Source organism: Xiphias gladius, chromosome 17 (assembly GCF_016859285.1).
Source record: "Xiphias gladius isolate SHS-SW01 ecotype Sanya breed wild chromosome 17, ASM1685928v1, whole genome shotgun sequence".
Taxonomy (NCBI): Eukaryota; Metazoa; Chordata; class Actinopteri; order Istiophoriformes; family Xiphiidae; genus Xiphias; species Xiphias gladius.
The window spans coordinates 9,339,527-9,366,393 of NC_053416.1; the positions used below are offsets into that span (position 1 = coordinate 9,339,527).

At 40.3% G+C, this 26,867-nt stretch overlaps 3 protein-coding genes across 3 annotated transcripts; 2 read left to right on the forward strand and 1 right to left on the reverse strand.

Annotated features, from left to right (window-relative positions):
• Positions 1-3,407: 3,407 nt before the first annotated feature.
• On the forward strand, positions 3,408-8,733 carry ca4c (carbonic anhydrase IV c). Its single transcript, XM_040151245.1, has 8 exons — positions 3,408-3,429; positions 5,111-5,158; positions 6,150-6,314; positions 7,015-7,160; positions 7,337-7,429; positions 7,532-7,598; positions 7,808-7,971; positions 8,498-8,733. Exons 1-8 carry the CDS (start codon positions 3,420-3,422, stop codon positions 8,684-8,686), a joined length of 882 nt encoding a protein of 293 aa, XP_040007179.1. The 5' UTR covers positions 3,408-3,419; the 3' UTR covers positions 8,687-8,733.
• Positions 8,734-9,743: 1,010 nt separating this feature from the next.
• asl (argininosuccinate lyase) lies at positions 9,744-20,022 on the reverse strand. The gene is made up of 16 exons (XM_040149546.1): positions 19,860-20,022; positions 19,454-19,648; positions 18,678-18,761; positions 17,150-17,206; positions 16,926-17,023; positions 16,743-16,820; positions 16,542-16,619; positions 16,401-16,453; positions 15,766-15,828; positions 15,532-15,646; positions 14,735-14,819; positions 13,996-14,055; positions 13,789-13,872; positions 12,780-12,860; positions 10,902-11,008; positions 9,744-10,646 (listed from the first exon to the last, which is right to left on the reverse strand). Exons 1-16 carry the CDS (start codon positions 19,872-19,874, stop codon positions 10,502-10,504), a joined length of 1,398 nt encoding a protein of 465 aa, XP_040005480.1. The 5' UTR covers positions 19,875-20,022; the 3' UTR covers positions 9,744-10,501.
• Positions 20,023-22,450: 2,428 nt separating this feature from the next.
• LOC120802156 (serine protease FAM111A-like) lies at positions 22,451-26,470 on the forward strand. The gene is made up of 4 exons (XM_040149673.1): positions 22,451-22,557; positions 23,248-23,365; positions 23,612-23,656; positions 23,966-26,470. Exons 2-4 carry the CDS (start codon positions 23,312-23,314, stop codon positions 25,856-25,858), a joined length of 1,992 nt encoding a protein of 663 aa, XP_040005607.1. The 5' UTR covers positions 22,451-22,557; positions 23,248-23,311; the 3' UTR covers positions 25,859-26,470.
• The last annotated feature ends 397 nt before the right edge of the window (positions 26,471-26,867 follow it).

A 26,867-nucleotide genomic window follows, 5' to 3' on the forward strand; every position in this document is an offset into this window, starting at 1 on the left:
GCAAGCTCACTGTTTGAAATGACTTTCAGTGAAACCTTCCTGAGCTCATCCTGTCTGACATCCTCAGACATGAGGAGATGGTGACAATGGACCTGCAGCTGGTCCACTCTCAGTGGCTGTTCCTCGAACTGAACACGAGGCTGCTTCATTTATGAGCAAGTCAACTATCATAATATCAGCTAGCTAACCATGTTACATACCAATATTAAACCTGCTAAAAAGGTGCATTCCTTCTAATTGGTTTCATTCTCGCTCCTGTCTTTCTTTTCTCTTTCGGCAGCCTGGTTTTAATCGACGTGATGCTTCAAACTGTAGTCCCCCCAGTCAGCGTAATTGCCACGATTGGAGACTTTTGTCCACCTTGCTGCAAGAGCTCTTGCTCTTTGTGTCTCTTTATGCTTGTTTAGCCCCTTTTTGTAGGCGTTTTGCATCACTTTGTGTTCATTTTGTGTCTCTTTGTGGTCTGACCCTTTGGGCCCCTGGTAGGCCCGTTCGGTAATCGATTAATGCCCTGGCTGACATCTTTGAGTAGGCTATGTTTAAAAGAGCACTCTAGCTATTAAGTATGGCACTTTTTTAACAATGTCGGACTCTCAATGGACTAATTAAAAAAAAAAAAAAAAGGATAAAAATCGATGCAGCACAACCAGAGGTATCATCTTTTTATTCCACACATTCCTCCTCCTTTGCAAAACATGACACCTACTTTACCCACAAGGCAACTCAACCGATGACAGTCCGGTTGGAGACTGTTCGGCTAGAACTGGCTAATGTGGCCTCAAAACTGGAAGCCTCCAGCAGAGATGAGGAGCGGGGCTGCAAAGGTCCTGTAAGCTCACTTCTATCTAACTCCACGCCCCCAGATGTTCAGATCCCTCTGAAACCACACAAGACTTCATACAACTTTTTTTTCATATGTGCAGAGTTCCCTTTAAATTTGGTCTCTTTTATGTCGTGAATACTCTTCGCATTAAAATAAGGGGTTTGATGGAGGAGGCAGAGGCTGCTTCCATGTTGGTATAACTCACAGGAACCTCACTGGAAATAACTCCAAAGTATCTGTTTTTGCCACCAGGTGTCCGTCTTTCCACTTTCACACACCTGACAAGTGGGGGTGTTTGCTCAGAGTCACTTTTTTCTTTTTTTCTTTCTTAGACTAACACACACACACACACACACACACACACACACACACACACACACACCTTTTGTAATACTCTCATAACAGTTTCCCTCCCACCTTCAAATGCTGCACAGAGTCAGAATGTGAAGGCAGCTGAAATTTAGTCTATCAGGATCTTCTCTGGTCTCTGTGCTGGTCCTGATCATGGGTTTTTCTCTCTACCTCCTACCTCTGCTTTCTCTCCTCTCTCAGTCCACAGGTAGGACACGCACACACACACACACACACACACACACACACACACACACACACACACACACACACACACACACACACACACAGACTGACACACACACAATTACAGCCCTAAGACAATTACAACTGCATACAAAAGCTATGCTTGGGCTTGGTTTTCTGGGCTTAGTTTACAACTTTGCACACACACTCTGCCACTTTAGGAGTTTTAAACTTGCACAGTCATTCTTGTTTCAGCTCATCAGTAAAAGTATTGTGTTGCAGAGGTTGCATCTACTTAAAATGTAGTTTCATTCAGATCGGTCACAGCTGCAATGCTTTGTGAACGTGTTTTCCTACACTTAAAAAACCTTCGCAGGTAGAGAACATAATTAAAAAGCGGTGAATCTCAACATGGGGGAAGAGAGGGGTAAATCAGGTAATTAACAGGGGAGAAGGGCAGAAAAAAATATTTCTGCAACCCAAGGATATGCATATTTTCACTGACTTTAATCTTTGCTTTTATTCATGTTAGTTAGTAAAGACTTTTACTTGGTTGGGACTATTTAAATAAAACACGGAGAAAAAATATATGTGCAACAAGTGATGGGGCTGCAACAAACAGTTATTTTCATTATCATTCAATCTGCTGATTAATTTCTCAGTAAACTGATCAATTGATTTGTCTATAAAACATCAGAAAACAGTGAAAAAAGAAAATTTGCTCAAAGTGACGCCAAGAACTGTCTTGTTTTGTATGAGCAACATAAAAAACATTTAATTTAATATCATGTAAGACAAGGAAAAGCATTTGAAAAGCTGATACTGTTAAATGTTTAGCATTTTCGCTTGAAAAATAACTTAAACACTTAATCGATTATCAAAGTAGTTGCCAATTAGTTTTCTGTTGATCAATTAATCAGTTAGTTTACTGATCGTTGCAGCTCTAGTTTGAAGTGGACATTGCTTTTTTTTTTTTTTTTTTTTTTTAAAGTAATGATATGTAACTTCGGTCACAATTCACAATAACAGGGTAACTGGATGCCTCACGTTAGCACAAGTAGCAAAGAGTCATAAAGTCAGCAACCTGACTCACTAATGACAATATCTATCTAAAGTTTGCTCAATTTAGCTGCTATCAGCCTTCGCGAACAGCTTGTCAAACCACGCCAAGTAAAACTCCTGAGGGGGTTGAGTTCACTTACAGTCTTTACAGGAATGAAGTCTTATTTCTTCTTTCAAAATTGCACGGTGTTGCTTTAAAAGCTAAAAATGTTGGGAGCCACTGATTTAAAGGATGAATTTCTCCAAGATGCCAGCTCATTAGAAAATAGCATGCACGTATAAGGAAAGGAAAAGGAAAGAAAGGAAAGGAATTAGAAGAAAACAGGGTAAAGCTGGTGGATTTACAGTGGCATGTCTTAGGTTTGCCTTTTCTGCACGGCTCAGTTTGGCACAGGTGTATGAGCCAGGTGGAGAAAAGCCAACCTCCACCTGTGCATTGTTCTCAGTTGGTGAGAACTGCCGTCTCCTTTCAAAGAACGGCATTGTGGGAGGCAGCGGGGTTAAGCTGTGTTCCTATATTAGCTAAATGGTTCTCTATAGCGCCTTTCATTCCCACCGCGGAGTGGGACACTGGAGTTTCATTCACATCAGCAATACAATACACAACCACAGCACAAGACTAAATGACTTCATCAGCACCTGTTGGATGGACATGCTTAGTGCAGGGGGCGTAGAGGCAGTTAGGGAGCTGAATAAAGGTTTTCTGAGCCAGATATCCACTTTACACTGAATGCAATCCGTGTAATCACAACCACTTCTGCGCAACAGACAACTGACTCGTCTGGAAGATTAAAAATCAGTCTGTATCTCTTTATCTACAACTTATTGTGAAAGGTATAGATGTGATGAAATGAATCAATGAAGGAAAATGGCTTTTACTTGAATCAACTTGAAGTTTACTGTAAATTAAGCGAAACATTTCCATTTATTTTAATATGCCATGCAAGTCAATGATGGAAGTTTAGCTTCCACTGCGATCACTGATTTATCAGACATCATGAGCCCAGGTCAGCACTTGCCGTTTTTAAATCATGTGCAGACATGACAATTTCTCTATTTTAATGTTGTACATCAGCGTGAGGTCTCTCTAATCAACAGCGACTGGCTTATTGCTTTGGATTTTGGCATTTTAGCAGTGAGAAACAACGACAAACCTACCAGTAACTGCACCCCAGCTGCTTGCTTTGTGTACTAAGACGCATATGCTACACAAACTTTTCTGACACACTTCTGCCAATTTCGACGATAAGAACTTCATGCAAGTTTGATTTTTGAGTGCACATTTGAACTGAGAGTCTCCCGCTCACAATATTCCCAGCATTATTCCCAGTGAGATGAGATGCGTTTTTGTCGTGTTGGCTCATGCGCTATTTAAAAATGGGCCAGAGGTACAGAGCTTTTGACTCCATCACCAGTATGAAATCACATGTAAAATGACGCACCAGGTCGGTTACCTGTGATGACATCCCCGCAGTCGTGCCACGGCTCAGTTTTGAAACTCAATGCCTTTTTATCTAAGATGTCTGGCTAAGGAGAATTTTATATTTTATGTGGCCAGACGTTAAAGACGGGACAGAAATGTAGCTGTAAAACAGACAGTCTAAAATATTTACTTATGGTTTCAGTTTTTCTCCGCTCAGCGACTGCGGATGTGAACTGAATGAATGATTTAGTGCACTGTTTTCAAAAAGAAGGGTTTTTTTTTTCATTTTGCTGTCTTGAATGAAGTTTTTTCGTTTGTCTTTTTAGACCCCGGTACGTAATTATATATTGATTGTATGCAAAGTTTTGAGAACACAATTTCAAGCATGCATTTACTCTTCTTTGCAAATTAACACACAGTTTTTGTTTTTTGTGTCACCTATTCTCAAATCTGGGACTTTTGATCCCAACATTGCATCAAAACTGGAGGAAAAACTGGAAAAAATGTTAACATTTATATCATTTATCAAACTCTTCACTAAAAACCATGTCAGATGATAATGCATGCTTTTTTTTTTTTTTTTTTGCAAATTTAGCCTATTGTTGCTGCCAGAGTCTATAGGCAGCAACTTTGCTATCAGCTGAATGCGCAAGTATCCTACATTAAAGCGGTCACTGGGGTTTATTTTTAACCCTACAAGTTCAAAGCGGTCCTTTGTGGAAAATGCTTTGTCCCGTTCTTATTTTCAGTGTTTGTGCAACCTCCAGTTTAAGCACATTAACCTCAGCACTCTCACTGCATCTAACAGCAAGTCAGGAGGTCATTGAGTGTGCCCCGTAACCGTAATACATCATTCATTTATCACGGCTGATGATTTTGTCTTAATTTGTTTTTTTTACGACTGCTATCAGATAATTTATATTTAACTTAACACAAAAAGAAAACTGAAGGACAGGATTGGTAATGTGAGAATTAATAATTATCTCGGATTATGTGTGAGAGAGAAAGCGTGTTGCCCGCCCTGACTTCTCAAAGTTCAGCTGCAGAGCACAAACACATTAGCAGATCAGCTAGTAAGACTGCTGACCTAGAAAAAAGAAAAAAGAAAAAACCCACTGTGGCTAATAGAGCGTGAATGTGAGAGCGATTTATACTCATTTATTAACTGCGGAGAGCCAGTTTGTTTGACACACAGCAGAACTGTCCTGAACAAGAACGAACGGTTTGTCTTTGTGTCTGACCCGAGTGCTGCACTTTCTCTACAGCCCAGTGGTGTTACCAGAGCCAGTACTCCTGCGATGACACATGCAGAGGTAAGACCATGTAGAAGGCCTTCAAAAGGGACTATCCTCCTGTGAAACAAACAAAGAGCGACCCCGCAGGTCGTCTGTGCGATGCCGCTGATTGCAACCCATAGGCACGTTCTATTGTCAAGTGACCTCTAGTGGCCCTAGTGATTACGACGGTAGCAAAGGAGGAAGCCGGGTGACGTGGAATGAAGAGCGACAGGGTCTGTGTTAGGAGGAGGTCGGGGTGGATGGGTGGGCCAACAGAACACATCATTTCCTGTTTGAAACCAATAGTAGTTGTTTCTTTTATCCATGACGGCGCCACAACCTGAAACTCCTGTATTTTATTGTAACCATGACGACAAGGTCCTCTAAACACAACGGAGTACTTATTTTAACCAAAACTACCTATCTATGCCACAACCTAACCAAACCGTGACCTTTCCACAAACTTAACCATGTTTTTTACTCTTACCATGACGACGATTGGTGTTTTCCACCAAAATATCTGATCTTACAGTACAATATCCACTTGTAGTGACTACAGCTATATTAAACTTTGAACACTTGGTTAGGGAAGGACCGTGCTCTGGTTTAATACAGGAAAAGTTCCCACTGACTTCAAACACAAAGTGTTTATTTACATTTAATCCAAACCACAATCTTTCCCCTTAACCAAAGGGCTTTTGTTGGCTAAACCTAACCACAGGGAAGGACCGTGGAATGCAAACTCCAGTCTCTGGTTTGCCATTGCGTCCGCTGTGTACCTTTGTGCGCCTGCCGTCCACCCCGTTTCTAGGAGAAAGGGTAGCAAATGGTGCCCCAGAAAGGCCGCGCTGCTTCTTACACCTAAAAAGGAGACTAGACCGGTTTTAACCAGCCGACTGACCTGTTCTCTCAGTTGCATGGGGAAGAAAATTCTTCATGTAACATCTGAGCGGTAACACTGAGATGGTACAGTCGGCCAAGCCTGAAATTCGATGATGTCGTTGATGCTGCTGTTTGTGTTGTTCAGACCCCAGCCACTGGGCAGCTCAGTTTCCCAGCTGTGGAGGATTACGCCAGTCACCAATTAACATTGTCACCAGTAAAGTGCACGTCAACAGCGCCCTGCCACCCTTCGACTTCATCGGTCACACCGACATAATCAACATCACAGTGGAAAACAAAGGACACTCTGGTAATAAAGAGCCTGCTTCATCCAGCCTAACAGACAGACCTGTTCTCCTCTCTTCCAGAATAATTTTTTTTCCAGATGTTGAACGCCTCCGGTTTGTTTAATATACTCTAAAGGTGCTTTTCCACCAAAAGTTCCAGGAACTTTCCCCGGGGTAAAAGATCCTTCAGCACATTGTGATTTGAGTTTTTCACGTTTGGGCCAAAGCCCCGGGAAGATTAAGAATATTAGTCTGCTGATATATCAAAAGTGCGACGGTTGCCTTTCTACTCCATTTGTACAAAAATGGACAAAAAATCCTGGGCTTCGCCGTTAGTCCATTGGTCGTGAAATCTCTTGGCTGCTCCATCCTGATATTTGTCGCACACAAACTAAAAGCAAAACGGCCTTTTTGCAGTTGCTGGTTTTTAAAAATGCCAGGCCGTACGACAATGCAGCAGAAAACACTAGCTTGACCAACCAGTGACACTCAGTGCTGCAAGCACAACCCCACATGGGAACTACTACCTCTCCGAGCAGGGACTTCTTTAGGGGTAAAATTTTCTCCCGGGAACTTAATTTAGACCGTGGTTCCTCTGGTGGAAACAGAGGTGGGGGAAATGAGTTCCTCGAAAATGTTTCCGTTCCCCGGGGAAAGTTTCTGCGGTGGAAACGCACCTCAACTTTGACATCTGTGTTAAGAGGCAGCCTCTCTTCCCTGCAGCCCACTTTGTTCTGCCACAGTCAGTCCGACTGACTGGAGGAGCTCTACCCGGTCACTACAGAGCTGCCCAGTTTCACTTCCACTGGGGGGGCGACGGGAGACCAGGATCGGAGCACACCATCGACGGAGAGAGATTCCCCATGGAGGTACATCCCTCAGGAGACAGCATATAATTTTGTCGCTTTGGAAAGAAAAGTGTTGATTCATTTCACACCACACAAAAATTAGATGGCGGTTAATGTTTTAACACAAGTTAGTGTTTTTGACTACAGTGCTCCGTAGATGAGACTGTAACCCTCTCCTCCTCTCTCTCTCTATACAGCTGCACATAGTCCACATTAAAGAGCCGTACGGTTCTCTGGCCGAGGCAGAACATGATATGGCAGGTATAGCTCTGCTCGCCTTCCTGTTTGAGGTAATAAATTACAATGTAGTCATCTCCATAACTCTGCAAACTTAAAATTTTTTTACAAATGACTGTTTGGCTTGTGTCATAACGTTGATGGTGTCCTCACAGGAAACAACAGACGATCATCCTCATTTGGATACAGTAATAGCTGCTCTGGGCCGAGTACAAAACAATGGTATGAGCTTGGTCCCTTAAATGTGTTTTAAAAAAAAAAAAAAAAAAAAAAAAAAAAAAAAAAAAGGCGTGCTGAACTTTTTTTTACTGTATAAGGACCCTAAACCCTGAAACTTTGAATGTTATCCCTTTTTTTTTGTCTTTTGCAAAGTTTGACCCAATCCTAACTTTACTCCCTTACACATCCCCCTCCCTTCTTTCCGTGTTAAGGCAGCAGCACCGTGATCCCAAACTTTCGACTGAGTGACATTATCCCGTCTGCGAAGGACCTCCACAGTTACTACCGCTATGTGGGCTCCATGACGACTCCGGGATGTGAACAGGCAGTTGCCTGGACGTTGTTTCACAGGACCCTGTCCATCAGCAGTCGACAGGTGAGCAAGTATCCACCAATTATACAGCGTGTCCCAACTCCATACTACATACTAATGCTAAGCAGGTTTTGAGTATGCAGTGTGTTGACACTGGAAAAGTGACTAAATAAAGTATACTCAAACCAGACACTATGCAAACTGTACTTACACACAACAAAAATGTATTGTAAAGAGATGTTGTGTCCCAGTGCAAAAAAAAACTTTAATCATTGAAGTTTTTTGGCAGCTAAAGATAAGAAGTGTCTCTTGTAATGAATTCCAATTTTTAAGAGCTAGAGGTTCAACACTGGGAAAATGTCAAAAAGCCTGAAGGATTAGTGCCTGGAAAAATAAACTTTGACTCACTGACAGAGGCATTATTTTTTATTTTTTTGCTTTTAAAAAGTAAAGTATAACTTTAAGCAACTTTTGACAAAAAAACGTTGAGTCTGGCCCTCTAATTTTTGACCTTTTGTCTTGCTCTTCCTGTGTATAAACTTCCTCTCTGCTCCCAGTACATTAAACTCTTTATTCCTCTCCGCCCTAGCTGGATGCAATAGTGAAGCAGTGTCAATTCTGGACCGGACAGCCCATGACTGACATCTTCAGACCTACGCAGCCTCTGGATGGCAGAGTTGTGTACCGCTCCAGAGCCACTGCATCTCTGACGAGTGCGATCCACTTGTGGCTTGCTGGTCTCGCAGCAGTGCTCTGGACAACGAATCTGATACACTGACTCACATCATGAAAACACCTGATTTACGTGGCAAAAGCTACTATATGTATATGTATATGCTAGTGGAACAACAAACTGTTAATTATGTTTATGGTTATTCATTAAACAAAACGACTACTGCATTTGCACATAAACTCTGACCCGTTAAATTCATCATGATTGCCGTGACAGTGAGAGAAGTTAGTGTGCAAAGTGAATGTTACTTTTTTTTTTTCTGTTATTCTTCCCCAACCGTGAAGCGGGCTGAATCTGTATGACAGGGGGTAGGAAATATTCACTTTCTAGTAACACTTTGACCAAGCTGTTTTGTTTTAGAAGTGGTACACAGATTTACACTTTACTTTTACTCATATTGTTGATTTATTTAAGAATATTAATTTTGCCTGACAAATTACCAGAGATGTAGACACTCATGGTTCCCAGATGATGTATCTACTGACTTTGCTGATCCACTGATTTTTCCTATAGCACCACCATGAGGTTCACATTCGTGGTTTTGAGTGATATAGCTTAACAACTATTGAATGGCTTGCGATGAAATTTGATAACCACCACCACTCAGCTGCTAGCATGGCTGTAGACACTTAGTCTTGTTGCTATATGATGTGTGGAACTCTTCTTCAAATAATCAGAGAAAATGACCTTGTAATCATTTTTTTTGAATTAGTAAATTGTCTGCCGAGCTCACGTCTGGATAGCATCCAGCGTCCATGTGAGTTTTAGCAGGGAGCTTTACCTCAGCAGTCCCACACTTACCTTATTTTTTCTCATTTATAGGGGTCAATATTTTATATTCTTTACATTAACTCTAATCTAATTTTCATGTGATGAATAAAAATGTAGACTTAGGAGTTTACAATAATTTTTTTCTTTCTTACAGTTCCTTTATAAGCTACGGGACCTTACACATTAACTACTATTCTGCTATTTCTTCTTTACTTGTCATGTATATTGTTCTCTGTAAAGTTGCTCAGATGATTGAACATAGAAGTAAGATTAGACGATATGGCCTTTCACAAATGTACTGTACAATTGTTTATTTGTTGTAAAACAAAATAAGTTCTAAGTGTACATAAATACCTGTGATGCTCTGCTACAGTAACAACTTCTTCTCTATTCCTGCTTATGATATGTCTGTCTTTAAGTGCTTAATGCACTGACTTAGACTTAGGAATGAACTGACTGGGCTTTTCAGGGATAATATCAATCACTGATTTTGTGTCAGCAGAATTAGAAACTGATCACTGATTGTTTCTGTTTGTTGAGCATCTTTACTGAAAGTTTCTGTATAAATTTCCTAGACTACGATACAGTATGTTATCATTAAATTAATTACGCAACTAGAAAACTGCACATTTTTCACTGTTGCCGCTGTAACTTTGGGCAGACACACACGTTAAACCATGTTTTAGCTTTGACAAATAATCACCTCTATCTTTTTCTGTACCATTCAACAGCACCATCATGTGTCTGTGTGGGTCTAGACAGGAAAACACCTGACAGAGATCCAATAAAGCCATGATGGATCAGGTGGTAGAAACTGTTTGAATAACATTTATTTATTTTTGTCACCTGTTTTAAACTGGTCAGGTATTTTGTAACATTTATCATCTGTGCACGATCAACTGAAAAATACAAATCATCCATCTAATATTTTATATTTGTAATTACATAGAAGAGAGGAGAATGTTTGAAAGGCAGCATGGTTTCCAAGTCATAAATAAGTCATTTTGACCTAAGTCTGACATTTCAGACTTATCTAAAATTGTGCCAGTAAACCTAATTCAAATTCCTTAAGGTGAAATTGGATTGAGGTCACTGTGCGTGTTTCTTAAGCCAGTTCCTCAGGTGTTCCACCTGTGCAGCGACGCTACTCTTGGCTGTGCCTCCAGGGGCGCTGTACTGCTCCACACTGCTCCTGTAGTCCCAAACTGAGGATATGTCACTTCCAAACAGAGGGCTAAAAGACAGAAAAGATACAGAGAAGACCAAATGGTTGGAGGGGAAAATAGTGTCTGCAAGACAAAGACTCTGAAACTAATCCTGCTAAAAGATTAGAGATACTTTGCAGAGTTTAAGGTTTTTAGGTTGCAGTTGTGTGTGTGTGTGTGTGTGTGTGTGTGTGTCTGTGTGTGTGTGTGTGTGTCTGTGTGTGTGTGTGTGAGAGAGTGAGAGTGAGAGTGAGATTGAGAGAGAGAGACAAAAAGAGAATCACCTAATAGCACTCAGGTCTTCCGCAGTGAGTTGATTCAGGTCGATATTTTTGGATTCAGCTGTAAACACGGCCTTACCAGAGACACCATGTGCCTCTCTGAATGGCATCTGCAACACAGAATAACACAGGGTTTCACTGTAAATTAGTTTTTCACCCATCTGTTGTTGGTCTCCTGTCACTGCATATTCACCCTGGTGGTGTGGGGAGGGACATCAGAAACAACAAAAAGTCACAATAACGCATAAATATTGCAAAAGTTTTCCACTTGGTGCAACAGTTGGCATATTGATACAGAAAAGTTGTGATGAAGGCTGATAAAAAAGTGTTTTTTTGAACAAACAATGATGTTGCAGGATCTGCCCCGGCTTCTTCCTCTGCTATTTAACACATGTAACATCTCTGTTCTCCATCGAAAAACTCCCAACAAAAAAAAAAAAAAAAAAACAGCAAAGAATAAAACAGGTACAGACAGAAACAGCTCATGGTATTTGTGTGTGTGCGTGGCAGCGACAAATAAAATCATGTAATTAAATAATGTAATAATTAGTAGATAAAAATAAGCAAACCTTATTTTTCAGAGAGAAAAAACTGCAGCACATTGATTGATCTTGAGCCTTTTATTTGCTCACAGACCAACATTTTTACACTACTGTCTTTATCAGAGTAAGAGAGGACAAAGGCATTAAACAAACACATACTGTGTATATAGTCAACCTGGGTTAGGTGTATGTTTGTTATTGGGTAGAAGGTGGAACAGAAATTCAAACCTATTGGATAATAGGTAGAAGAGCGGGGATTTCCAAAGCAAATGTCCTGGTGCCACACCCATTTATTAAAAACTACACAGAGAAGCGGGAATACACATATCCCTGAGTTAGATGAAAGTCAAGCATAAAAGCTGAATGTCCTGCAGCAAACATTCAGTATATCATGAATTAGAGGAAGCATGACTCATTCAGCTCTTCATTAGGGCCAAAGGGTTCAACTGTGTTGAGACGATGAACCCAATATGCCTCTCTACGAAGCAGTCAGTTCAGTATTATCACCACCTCTAGGAGAGGCTGACATGTTTTCTATTCCCCACAACATTAATGAGGCTGCAGAGCCTTGGCTCACCCGTGCCTCTTGTCGTGCCACAACATATGCAATATTTGGAGTCTGTAAAGGGGTTTTGTGTTCAGAGATCAGAATCTTCAGAGGCCTTGTTGTTTGTCCAATATACCACAAGGACATTTCAGCATATGGATCGCATATGAAAGATGTTATACTGTGTTGTTCGGCCCGTAGGTGAATGTGTAAAATACTTGGTGTTTGAAGAGTTTAAACACTATGCACAGTGGCCACAGCGGAAAATAACGGTGGGTTGATTTGGCCAGCAGGAAGCAGTGTTAGGTGGTTTTGTTGTGTGGGAATGGACCAGCCTGACTTTCAAACTGCAGGAACATTTAAAAAGTTGTCCATGGGAGGTAACAGAGCTGATACTACTCAGAGACGGGTCCCTTTTCTGGATATTCCAGTGTTTGAAGATAATCTGCTTCACTTTACTTGCCAATTGAGAATATTCAGTGAAACAGGTAATCTTTGTGGAGGTGTAAAAGGGATTCCCTGTCAGTTTTTGGTCTGTTTGCACAATTAATGGCTGCAAATCACTAAGTGGGCTCCGGTCCAGGTGTGTGGAGAAAACCATAAAAGTGAGCTGCTGGCGCTTATAAACGTATCTTGACACGGCCTCCTAACAGTATTCACACACCATTTGATGGAAACACGCTGATTTGTATTGATTTTGAGGTGATTTTCTTTGTAATTACATCTAGAAAAAAAAAAATACAATTTGCACAACATTTATATGGTAACATATCTACACTATGAACTACTCACCCCCTTCCTCACAAGGTAGTAGGCCAGATCAGTCGCCAACATGTTAGGACTGAGGGCCGCTTCCATCACACTCTGGTTGATCTGAAACACAGGACAAATGTCAACGGAAACAAAATCATTGTCAATTTGTCTTTTGAAAGGCTGGGAAGTCTAGAACAGCATGTTTTCAGCTGTATTTTTTCCAGATGTACAGTGTATAAAAAGCATGATTTGAACCGCAGCTCAAACAACACAGTTGCAGTCCAAGTGTTTGCCCTCAAACTGTGCTTTTTCCAATTTAGGCAGCAAAGGGCGGGTAAACAGTTTTTCTTTCTGACATCTTCTGCCTTTTCCTCTTTCTTCTTACTAAAACAACTTCCAAATGAACAACTGCAACTTGCTACATTCACTTAGATGTGTGTACAACTGAGAAAAATCTTTCACACACTGGAACCTCCGGGAAATTTTTAAACCTATTATCCACTTGTGTAGCCTGACACTGTCATTGAATCAAAATCAGTTTAACTAATTAAAATATTCTCCTCTTTTAAAGTTTAAAAAAGTTTATGCCAGTGCTGTTTTACACAGGAGGATCATAACAAGTCTGCCAAATCTTCAAACATTTTTAATATCACGATCAAAAAACATTGTGGGCAGCGCTGTGAAATCGGTAGTGAAAGTTTACACACAAGAAAGTGCAGATGGATATATTTAACTTTAGGTGTGTGTAAAGGTGTGGAGGGGTTGATCTGAGAAACCTGCACATATTGAATATATTATCTTTCTTTCTTGTAACGAATGTGTAAGGTTTCTATATTGAGTACTCTGAAAACAGAAAAGGAGACAAATACAAAGTTTTTTTCTGGTGTAGAAAAAAGAAACAGGTCAAGGTAGTTATACAAAGTAACGGCAAGCAGACACAAACACTTTCATAGTTTCAAATATCGATCGGCAAACACATTGTATCCATGACACCAAGCAGTGTATTCTTTTCTTTTCAAAATAATTAACAGTGACTTAAATCTCTGACCTGGAGAGTTGACATGACTCCAGTTGTCACCTGCAGCACAGCATGAACAGTATCGTAGCAGTCAAACATGGCTTCTTTATCCTCCTGAAGAAGGACGGAAAAACCCAAAGACAGCATGACAAAAAGGAGCAGAAGGAGAAAATGTGCAGAAGTTGTTACTGAAGTTCTTCCCATGAACTGCAAGCACACAAAGACACACGGTCATACCTGCAGGTCTTTGTTGTAGGTGCTGGGCAGGGCCTTCAGTGTCATCATAAACCCTGCACACTGAAATACACACAAGGTCAAAGCTTGAGCAGGAGGAGAAAACTGCAAAGAGGGCTACAAACTACAAAAGAAAGCAGTGAAGTGTGTCAAAGGTGAGAAAGTCTGAGTGTGCTGGTCTGCTTCTGAAAGTTAAAAAGATTTATCCATAAAGCTCTGGCAGGTAAAACCTAACAACAGCGGGTAGCTTTGCCGTGTGACAGCAAAGTGATCCCAGTGGTATTTTAATCACTGCAGTACCACTCAGCTACGAATGGCCTTGCATCCCCATAGAGGGGAAGGCCTCTAGCAGACGGTGGATGGAGTGAGACGTCTATTGAAAAAAAAAAAAAAAAAAAAAAAAAAAATCACATCTGAAAGATTTAAATCCTCTTCTTCTATTAAGTAAAAGAGAAAACCGTTGAGCAAAGAAGCAAAATTGCTCCAAAGGGAAACAACGGGAAATGTGATCTTCACTTGCACTAACAGCAGTGTTCTCATAGATGTCAGCAGTCGATTTCACAACGACATATTAAAAACAGCCAGTATGGCATCGTTAGCTTTTCCCATATTATCAAAAAAGACGGTAGGTGTGATCTCTCGAGACACAGCAGCCGGTCGACGTCTCAAGACACAACATTAACTGGCGATGAGGTCTTTTCAATGAACAGATAATTTAACATAAGTCTCTCTTCAGTCTTACTCTGCCAAAGACACGACCTGCTTTGCTCCTGATCAGCTCCAGACTGTCAGCGTTCTTCTTCTGGGGCATCAGACTGCTGCCTGTGCTACACACACACACATGTATAGGTGAGGAGAAACACGGGACATAAGGAAGAGCGGTGGCGCTGGTGGTAACCACATGTTTCAACGGCACAATAAATGACTGGACTTAATGAAACGTACAGCAGCGGGAACACCAGCTATGAACTTAATTTCAAATAAACTTCACACAGCCAGACTGACAGCAGGGGTGGACACCATCAGAGACACCGATGATACCTGTGTTTTCATTTCACTATGATGAAGTACAGAATGTGACATGAGGTTTTGGCAGAAACGACTGGACTTGAGGGAGATGTAGTCGTCAAATTTCTTTTTTTTTTCTTTTTTTTTTTATAATGACAAGATGTACAATTTTATCGTCAAGTCATCACCAGCATCATGTTTATAGAAATATTAATGCCAGAAAACCTTTCTGCAAAAAAAATACATTGCAATAAATTCTATTTTATGTAAAGATCATACTTGTAAATTTTTTTTATTTCTGATTGATATGTTTAGGTCCTTTAAACAAACACACAGGTCTTATTTTTGAGTTTTAAATAAGACATGCATGTAAAGCTCTACGCAAGTCAGAACAGTTTGACAAACATCATTAAGCATTATATTTTACCAAGGCAGTTTAAAATATTATTCACCATACATTAAGGAATTGCTTTAATGCACACATGGAGAAATAACTGTAATTTAGGATCAAATAATAAAACACAAACTGACCTGTAGGCGTCAGACAGTGTGATGAAGGAGAACTCTTTTGTGCTGTACAGCATCAGGTCCTCAGCCAACTTACTGAGGTGGGTCAAACACAACGAAGCCCAGAACAAGAACTCCACTAAAGAAACACACACAGAAGCAAACATGAAACACTGAGAGAGGCTATTTAATTTGAATGTATTTTCATTGTACGTATCCATTTATGTATGACAGCTGGCCGACGTGTGGTTTACGTACCAACAAAGTCTCTTTGGCCCGTGGCATCCATACTGTTTAGACTGATGCCATCAAACGCCAACTCTGCAGATCCAGAGGAGGAGAAATGGTGCAGTTTTGGTTGGTTTTTTTTTGGCCACTTGGGGGCAGCGGAAACAAGTTGGGAACATAGCACTGACATGCCACCACCTTTTGAGCTGATAGGGTTAACTTGTTGGCAAACAGTTTACACATGCAGCAGTTACGTGTCTTGCCATGTGGCAACTCCTGAGGAAAATATCTGTCTCTTTAGCAGCTATATGCTCCACTACGTTCATCATCTAGTCATTCTGTCTGCTGTTTGGTGCTGAGCAGATTGTGTACAGTGGCCTTTTAGAGATTTTTCTTTAATAAGTTCACTCCCACTGCTCTCATAGGGCCAAAAACATTCCGTATGAGAGCAGAGAAAGCAAACGCAATTCTGCACTGCACATTGTCGCACTGTATTCACATTGTCATTTGATATATTATTGTTGTAAAATATTGGTTATAGCCTCTTTAAAAACACAGATTTCAATACACAAGACACAGGTAAACGATAACTATAACACAAGTGCTCTCAAACACTTTAGACAATAAGGTAACAGACTAGATATTTTTTTTACTAATGGCCCAACCTTTCTGCAGTAGCTCCCTGTCGATGCCAAGAGGTGTTCCAGCAATGGCACCACTGAAAACAACATGAAGCATTCCTATTAACTGACATTGTCTGTGTATGAAAATCAGTGTGAGACAGTGAGTGTGTGTTCACAGCGTACCTGCCAAGAGGTAAAACATTAACTCTTTTCTTGATCTCCTCAAGCCGCTCCACATCTCTGCTCAGAGCAACAGCATGACTGATTAGTGGTTCAACCGGCGAGTGTGGGGAAAGAGAAACACAAGACTGACATGAACAACACATCTCATAAAAGGTGGAAGGCATGCACTGTACAGTATGTTTTGCTTTATAAAAAGGTCACCTTAGAATCCAGTGGCTCCATCTTATTGGCTGAGCTCTTTGCATGTGGGTGTAACCAGGAAATAGGACTTCAATTTCTCTGAGGTCAAGAAAGAGGTGACGGAAGACGGCACAGGGCATCTTTAATAAAGCACAGTTACAAGTCGGTATGTGTGGTGCGTGTGCGGGCGTGTATTTAGCTTACGCTGCTGCCCGCTCCACCATGGTAGATATCAGCTGTAGGGCATTTTCCGTGAGGGTTGAGATGGCATCTCGCAGCCACAGCCTCATGTCAGTCACCACCTGGTCAACCAAAACACACACAGCAAAAAGTCTCACAATACTTAATCAGCTAGTCCTTACAATACACAGGCTGCAACTCCAAATTAAATTTCATATATTACAGTTTTGATCTTGTTAGGGACAAACCTGGTCATTTCTGCTTCTGCCGGTGTGCAGCTTCCCTGCAGGTGTACCAATCAGCTCCTGAGAAAACAGGCAGTCAAAGGACTATGACATGTCTCATCACAGCCATCACCAAGCCTACAAAGCTAGAGCAGAGCGCTGTGCTTGTAGACCATGAGTGAAAGAATAAAAACTCCAAAATTATCCATGAGTTTCGCGCAGATAAATGCTTGACACTTAGATAAGGCTGGTGTTATTCTTTTCTTTCTTTGTTGTAAACAAATCCCATGAAAAGACCAAAAGCAACAATGTGTTAGTCAGTCTCTCAATACTTTCCAACTTCTCTACCTTGTCTGTGGTATTCAGAAATATAGAAATATTAAGTTTTGTTTTGTTTTGGTTTTTTTAAAGGCTAAGTAAGCGCCTAAAACAGTTGGGCAATGTATTTTTTAGGTAATGTAACCCTAACAGGAGTAAACTGTGCATTTGTTGGGGACTATTTTCAGCAGTGGAGTAATGGACATTTAGTGTTCTAGTGGATATTTACACCAGCAGGATGGTGTATATGGTATTGGCTCAAAATAAATTAAAGTATTCATGTTATGAAGGAAAATGTCAACCAGTGCAGCAGTGTGGCTCACTGATGTGTTTTCAATAGGACTGCAATGGAGATATATCAGGCTTTGGCTATATAGATAATACGCATTAGTAGATGTCAGCTTAGCATGGCAGGTTTGGATATTTTATTTTTACACAATCCCACTGGCCAGGACATAAAATCCACTTTGAATTATATTACCAGATTATTCACAGCCATAAGTACAGACTGGGTCTGTCTTATTTTCATAGTTTTGGCCATCATTCCCACTGTTGATTATAATATATCCTTATTGAGTAGGAGGCTTGATTGTTAGGGTATCTGCTCTGCCTCTCCCTTACTCCCTTGTGTTTCCTGTTTGTCCGGGTGTGTTTCTCTGTGTGTGTGTGTGTGTGTGTGTGTGTGTGTGTGTGTGTGTGTGTGTGTGTGTGCGGCATTCCGGTTCCCTCTCCCTCTCCCTCTCCACCTATGCCCCTGCATCTGATCACCTCATCTACTCAACAAGCTGCTGTAGTGTATAAAGATTGGCTCTTCACGTCCCTTCACCTACATGGTACGACACTTTAGCCAACCCCTAGTATCCTTGCCAATGTAATCTTGTCTTGTTTTCTGAATTCAGTCTAACTATCGTCAGCCTATGCCTCAGGTTAACAAGAGCCTGCCAGCTTGTTTACCTGCCTCACCCAGCTCACCTGCATGTGCTGCCTACTTGCCTCAACCCATACCCCAAGCCAGCCTCACTAAAAGCCTTCATTAAATAACCTCGAACTGTGAAACCGACTCTCTTCTGCTTTTGGGTCCAAGAATCGGATTCACTCTTAACACTCGTACATAGAAATTTCCCCTGTCACAAAACACTACATATGTAAGAAACCACAAACTATCATATATTATGTGAAATACAATTCCACTCACTTCTGTAGAGTTATGAAGAACAAGCAAGCTGAAACCCACCTTCAGCCTGCGCTCATTGGCAGTATGAATGTCCTCATCTCCAGGTTTGATAATGAAAACACCTTTAGACCACTCTTCAGAAATCTGAAAAGAAAAAAGCAGCACATTATCACTTCATACTAGCCTGATAACTAAAAAGAACTGCCCTCTCTTTACACTGTTTGAACCAATGAATAATTCTGAGATGTAGAGTGTGATACAGAAGCTTAGAACTGATTGAGCCAACTTAATGCATACAGAAAGTAAAAATGTTTGTAGAAACCTGTTTGTCTGGTAAATATATATGCACCCCCTTACATCTGGAGAACACACGCCATTTGTGTTGATCTCTACATCACATTATCTACACAATTGGTGTTTTTTAAAAATTGTATGGTTTACCTAATGACACCTGCATTGCACAAAGCCCAATGTCAGGTTTGAGAGGACACCATGACAACTGACTCAGCTGTGTGGGTGAAAGAATTACTAAAGCCGTTTGGCGGCTGACCCCCCGTCACATGATGATACTATTGTTCAGTGGAATCCGGCGCAGTGGCACATTTTCAGCCTGTCATCCATTAACCTGCATCTACACCACAGGGCAGAAAAGTGACACACATGCCCACCGTCCAGCAGGAGCGTATTCCCTTTCATACGGCCGCAAAAGTGTCAGCTTGAACTTCTGATCGGGTTGTCTGATGAACTTTATTAGTCTATTCTGATTGAAGCTGAGTGCATGTCTCTGTCTGTGTGTGTGTGTGTGTGTGTGTGTGTGAGAGAGAGAGTAAGTTAACCTGATCCATTCCATGTAAAATTTGGTTCATCTCATCCGTGGTGACCAGCTTTGCCCCCTCCAGAGCTTTCACATAAGCCTTGCTCCCTCGGATGTCGGCATCCCACATCCTCTGGTCATAAGCGATGGATGCATTGAACTTCTCCATGATGGGATCAGTGTCTCCCACGAAACGACCACCCCAAAGTTTCGTTCCCTGATTAGACAGAGGGGGTAAAAACGTGCCACATTAAGTTCAGCTGCAACACATTTAGCAGGTGTAATACAGTGCTGGACGTTTTTCTTAGTTTTGCCTGTGGAGAAGAGATCTCAGTTTGGCAGGTTGCTTTGTTAGCGTCCAGCTGGGCGTTAAAACAACATACTGGATGTCGGCGGTCAGGGCTCCGAAAGCCAAACGTCAGCCTTACCTCTGCACTGGCCATACTTATCGACGACGGGTGTCCGTAGCGGTTTCGTCCGGGGAAATGCTCTCGCCGTTGGATTGCCAACGGCCAGAACTAAATACCGGAGCTTCTGGAACGTGCGGCGAGAGCGAGGCGGCGGTTTGCTGTCCCTTTAAAAAACGTCACGTCACGTCAGGACGTTACAAGCGTCCTGCCCGTATGACGTAATCCGCAGCGAGGAAAAATCTCGGTTCCGGGTACCGCCACGTCCGCTGGCGGTGTCAAAGCGCGGTGCTCTCCTAAGACCTTCAAGGGTGGAGGCAGGCTTGTCTGTTTGCCTTTAAAGATATATTTGTTTGCATGGCAGGATGACAATAATACCCCCTCCCCCACACATTTCCGACATAGGAGCAAGACACCCACACTGAAAGAGACGTGTCTCTGTAGTTGTTTTGCCCTCTTTTTGTGGGTTTTTTCTTTTCTTTTTTCTTTTTCTTTTTTTGGGCTCTTTGTGGTTGTTTTGTGTCTGTTTGTCTTTGTAGTCATTTTGCATCTACTTGTTTTGTGTCTTTGGTTGTTCTGCCCCTTTTTGTAGTCTCTCTGTGGTGTCTTTCGGGTTACGTTTTGAAGGTGAAGCTCGGGCCACCTGACCCTTTGGGCCACTGGGTCTTTCCAGAATGATCTTAAAAGATCCTTTAAATAATTAATTTTTTATTCTTGCCAAATACCACATCCATAAATGTAAATTAAAAAAAAAAATTAAAAGCAGTTAAAACTATGTATTTATTTTCCTATTAGAATATTCCCTAACTTTTTATTTTTGTAATTTCATTGATTTATTCATTCCTTCATTCTCTTTTAATCTACCTATTTGACCCGTATGCCTTGTTTCTTATTTATCTCGATGTTTACCCATAGCTCTTAATGTTGTCTGTATGTTGACTTAAACAAATAAAGTTACTTAAAAAAAATCATGCGTGGAGGGCATGGTGGTATTATATGAAGTGTTAAACTCTACTGTAGCTCTCTTCATGCATCCATGGTGGAGATGGAAGGGTGAAAAATAGGCATGCAGAAAGTCAACTCTTCATAAAGTCATGATATTAAACACTCGGGTACAGTAGGTGGAGTCATTCACCTTTATTTGGTTAGTCCCCCATTAAAACTAAAAGAAGAATACGAAAATGATGCGCACTCCACAACAGGGTGAGCCGCAGGCGGCTGTTTGAACTGATGGTGAGATGAAGCTATGAAGCACTGAACCATTCCAGCGAATTGGTTCGAGAAAAAAGGTTCATTTCTTGTTGCTTCATGTTAACAGTATTGCATCTACTCGCCAGAATGTTAAACAGGCAAATGCAAACGATTGTATATTACAAATGAAATATCAATATCAACATCATGGGAAACCATGGTTGAATTTTTCATTCTAACCATACCTTTACAGTAATTTAATATAAAAAGGCTATCAACATATTTTCTATCCATCAAATGTCTTAATATTAGTCAACTTAGGGTCTATATCTGTGTTTTAACCTAAGTGTGAAAATTGAGTGGTCAATGTGCAATGTGGGCAAAGAACATGTAAAATGGAAAATAATTTTGGAAAAACACTATTCATTTTTATTGAGAATAACAACTTTTAAACTACATATATATACATACATAAATATATATATAAATAAATAAATATATACACACACACACACACACACACACACACACACACACACACACACATATATACACATATATATATACATATATACACATATATACATATGTATACATATATACATCTACATATTTATATATATACACATAAATATACACACACATATATATACACATATATACACATTTATAGTGGTGAACACTGCTGATTTTGGCGCAGGAGGTCGGGGATTCAAATCCCGGCCAGGTAACACATATCCAGTGTGGATATGGCAAGGTCCTTGATGTTGCTGGCCTACCTCAGTATGAGTGAAACCGCAAATTCAAGTGTGTCTATATAGAGCCCGGGTCAACAAGGGATGAGAAATGGGCTACTGGAACAAGACATAGATGGAGCAGGGCAGAGAATAGGGATCTGTTGGAATGTTACTATACAAGGAGAGGGGCCACATGCAGAGATTGTGGGATATATGGATGCTTCGAAACCCAACATCTAAGCTGACAAGGAAACAACTACCACCTCAGTGTTACAACATCCGCAAATGGCAACAAACAGCAGAAGAAGGCAGGGCTGAAAATACCAAGGGCTGAAAGAGGAGCTAGAAAAGATGTTGGGAGTAAAGGCAACAGTGGTGCCAGTGGTAATTGGAGCACTGGGGGCTGTGACCCACAAACTGGGAGATGGGCTCCAGCAGATTCTGGGTACAACATCTGAGGTCTCTGTCCAGAAGAGCGCAGTCCCAGGAACAGCTAAGATACTGCGCAGAACCTTCAAACTCCCAGGCCTCTGGTAGAGGACAAGGGAAGGGGAAGGAGATTTTTATTTTTTATTATTTTTTTTTTAATATATGTATATATACATATATACAACTAAGCCGCTCGCCAAATAGTAAATATCACTCACGTGGTACAGACCGGAAGTGCTCCATCACGGTTGTCAGGTGCGTCATACGTTTAAAATCGATAACCGCCTGGATACTTCTTCGACGCGCGCTACACAGGGAAGCTGCACGCGACGCGTACCGCGAAGCCTCGACCGAAGAAACCGGTTTGTGTTAAAATTTTGGTGTTTTGTTCAAACTAAAACAAAAAAGACCTTAAACCGCTCTGTACCAGCTGAAGGAGCTAAAGGATGGTTACCTGTGGTTCAATGAGTTTTGTAACAGAATATTCTTGAAACCTTTTTTTTTTTTTTTTTTTTTTTTTAGTAGCTTAATACTTATATGTGTATTGTACAGTACATGGCAATGTGAACCTTGCTTTTCATCTGACACACGAAGCCTAAATAATAGGCTAAAGTAGTGACAAATAATACATTGATTTCTCGGATTTGAGTTTTGCTACTTATACACGTGATACTGCATCATGCCAAGTTTAAATTATATAAAATAACCCTTTTCTATCTTACTACAATCTAATATACTTGTAGGCATATGTACTGTGCTTTATTTGATTGTATTCTTTACTTTCCTTTTATCAGTTAGTGAAGATGACCTTTGCTTTCACTTGATAGTTTTGTTTCGTTTCCTGGCATTCGAATGAGAAGAAGATTTGTGTTGCAACAACGAAAGCGGTGCGCCAAACTAGTATGGCCACCTAGCAGTTGTAGTTTTTATTTTATTTATTTTTTTTTAGTGAAGCGAGCCACAGTAAATGTCATATTGATAATAATAAACTAAATGGTGATTTCTCGTGTACTGCAAGTCATTAGAAATTAATCATATTTCTTTTCCTTTAGGTAAGATACTTAATCACCTCCTTTCGGCATTGTTAAAATTCAGCCGGAAAACCTCACCTTGAAGATGGATCTTAAGTTGAAGACCGAAAATGATGGACCAATGGACAAAGCTGTCGAGGTACTGACTCTCACCTGTGTAATGAAAGGAAAGCCCCAAAATGAAAGTCTTTTCAGCTTAATTCAAGTTGTTTCAAATCAATTCATATCACCTTTACCACAACATTTTGATTACTGATTTACATGGGTTTTGTAATTTTATCTTGTTCTGTAACTCTTATCAAGGACATAAATGACATGTCAAAAGTCCTAAGCATGCATTTTAAAATACATTACTATTAATAACATTTCTGTCTCTTTTCTCAAGAATGGGGAGAGCTGTCAACATCGTGAATCGCAACTTGTTGCAAAGGTTTGTCATGATTTAATTTATAATCTGTTTACAAATAAAAACTATAGTTGAAATACACACTTATTTTTCTTTTGTAACATTTCGATTTAGCATTTGTGTCACAATTTCTTGTTTTTTTGTGAGATATTTTTCTTCAATTTTAGGAAAACATGATAAAAATTGATTTAGTATGTGTTAGTATGTATTTTCATTTTTTTTTCTTCAGCCATGTTTCTGAGATGATGTGAAAAGTGTGATGTTGCTTAAATGGCATAAAAATTGTTTTACTATAAGTAAATTAAATGGGACTTAAATGTCTTTCATTCCTAGGAAGCGGCGCCACATCCAACCCATTCTTTCAAGTGGTGCTTAAATCGCAAGTTACCCTCATTTGTTACCTGCAACCAAGCGGGAACTGTTGAGGACTCGCTGAACAGAAGTGCACTGTTTAGAACAACTGCAGGAAAGAACAGACGTAGAGAGCTTGTCATCCTAAGAGATGGGAAAGCTATCAGTTCACACTTTCCATGCCACTTGATTAAAACTGAGCTTTTAACTGTCCAGTATATTAAAACTGTAGACAAGCAAAGGCAACCGGGAAGTGGCTCTTTTCGTCCCTGCAGAAAGGGGTCATCCGGTGAGCTTGTGATTTTTGATGTATTGGCAAAAGGAGGTAAAAATGTAGTGAAAATCATGAAAAACCCAGCACTAAAAGCAATCGCTCAGGATATTACTGTTTATGCATACAAAGGGGAGACAGTGAAGCAAGCTCTAAAAAGAGATGGTCGTTTTCTGAACACTGTATTCAAAAAGAACTGTGTGCTCTCCCACAAAATCACTCAAGTAAACACGGAAATGTCGAATCTCGTAGATGATCTTGATGGTAAAACTTACAAGATCATACTGCTGAATAAGTTTAGTCCACCAGAAAGCCAGCCTGGCAGTCTTGATGATGCTTACATGATGCCAGATAAGTCTCAGAGATCTGATTCTGATGGAAACCAAGGTCCTTCAGAGCAGTCTACCACAACTGAGTCAGTGAATGACAACATGATGGAAAATAAACCACAGACAAATGGCAATACGGCAGCACAAACAACATTTCATGAAATACCTGACTCAGGAAATATGCAGAATCACTTATCTTCAGTGTTTAAACATTTGGTAGATGGGATGAAAACTCTTCCCAAGCTTTCTCGTATCCAGAATCTCTTGCGTGTCGAGTATGGAAAGAATGCTGAGACATGCACGGAAGTGAAAACAATGAAGAAACTGATGGTTCGTAGCACTTCTGTTTGTCAAGTGAGAATAAATGGGAGCCCAGAAGGAAGTGGCTTTCTCCTATTTGACAAGTTTGTCCTCACAAATTGTCATGTACTTCAAGAAATTTACAATGAGAATCGGAGGCAGCATTATGAGCGCGTCACCGTCCATTTCTCTTATGAAAGTCTAGACCAGAAGGAGAGCGGAAAAGAGCATGGAGCGGAAGTGGAAGTGGAAGAGATGGTGGTCTCTGAATTAGGTCCCGATGTGTCAGGGCACGTGTATGACTGGGCTTTGTTAAGGCTCAGGGCTAATCAGACATTGCCTGAGGGTCTGTTAAAACACTTTGGATTCCTTCCCCAAAGTGGTGGAATTTGCATTATTGGGCATCCTGATGGTGGTGTGAAAAAAATAGATGCAGGCTTGATCATTCCATCTGATAGCCGTGACCAGGTTGTGGAGAAGCATTACCATAAAAATCTAAGGAACTTTCAGTTGATTACCCAGCGTTTCTTTGAGGGTGTGGCGAAATCTATTCAACCTGAAAGACATTTACTAACTTACAAATCTTGTTTTTATTTCGGGTCATCTGGCTCTCCTGTCTTTAACAAGTACTGCAAAGTTGTTGCAATGCATTCAGGGGGCTACCACTACCCCGATACAGGGAATAAACATCACCATTTCGTAGAGTTTGGCTATTGTTTGTCCAACATTATTGAACACATCATTGTCCAGCTGGTGAACAGAGAAAAGTTTGATGTGTTGAAGGCATACCTCGCTTGCAGTTATGCACACCACCAAGACATGATGAGCAATTTGAAGCAACTGGTTGAGAGCAGAAACTTCATTAAATTTAAAAATGCACTCAGCAGTTCAGTGGTAGCAAATGACGCGAGTTTGAAGATGTTCTTTGAATTCTTCTGTCAGAAAGAGGAAAACATCCCAATGGACATTGTTTAAGTGTGAACAGACAGTTACAGTGCTAATTACGGCCGAAAAATACAGTCAGAGCAGTTTCAGGAGCGTGCAACGCAGGCTGTCATGTCTGTTTTCATATATCAAGATAGTTTTGTTGTTAAACATGTGAGGAATGCGGGGATTGGTGGAGAGATCTGATACAAAACTCTGTGTATAAATTAACCATAATCACATTTTGGATAAAGGGTTTTCTAAGTTTTTTTCATATTAATTTTAAGCCAGACATTTGTAACTATAATGATTGCTCATTGTTGTTGATGCCTTGTTTTGTTTAATTTTTGTTAATGTTAAAAAAAAAATCTTATTTTTAAACTTTAAATGATCAATTTGAGCCATAAAAACCCATTACTGACTCTAATTTCTTTCTTTTTACCATGTCTCTTTGGACTTTGACATTTTGCTTTAATATGTTTTTGGTTTTTAATGTATTACGTTCAAAAACATGGTACTGATTAAACATCCATTGATACTGGATGTTGTATTTTGTCATACTGGGTAAAATTGCTTCATAATTTGTTTTCATTACTCTGTAAGAAATTGATAATGATGATTGTCTGTCTGATGTTCAATAAAGTCATTTTTTTCATGATTCATTTCATGAATGATTGAATCGTTTTTTTTCATTTTGGATTGTGGTTTTCTGTTTTTTTCTTTTAGCAGCATTATAAATGTATGAATGAGAGGTCAAAGATCAAATTCTGAGTTTAACTAACCGCATCTCTGACACTGATTTTCTGCGCTTTCTGTAACTGTTAATGCCTGGTAGTGAAACTAAACACTGTCATGTTGTTTGCAAGTTATCATGCAATGCAGGAACAGAACTTAAGGTTAAAATGCCGAATCTGTGATGCAAATTGGTTCTGCATGTATATAATAGGATTATAAGTCGATAAATACATACAGTTATTATGACTGATGGTACAGTGCTTGGATTTTAATTCATTGATCACCAGACAAAAGAATTTAGAAATAAAAGGGGCCATAAGAGAAA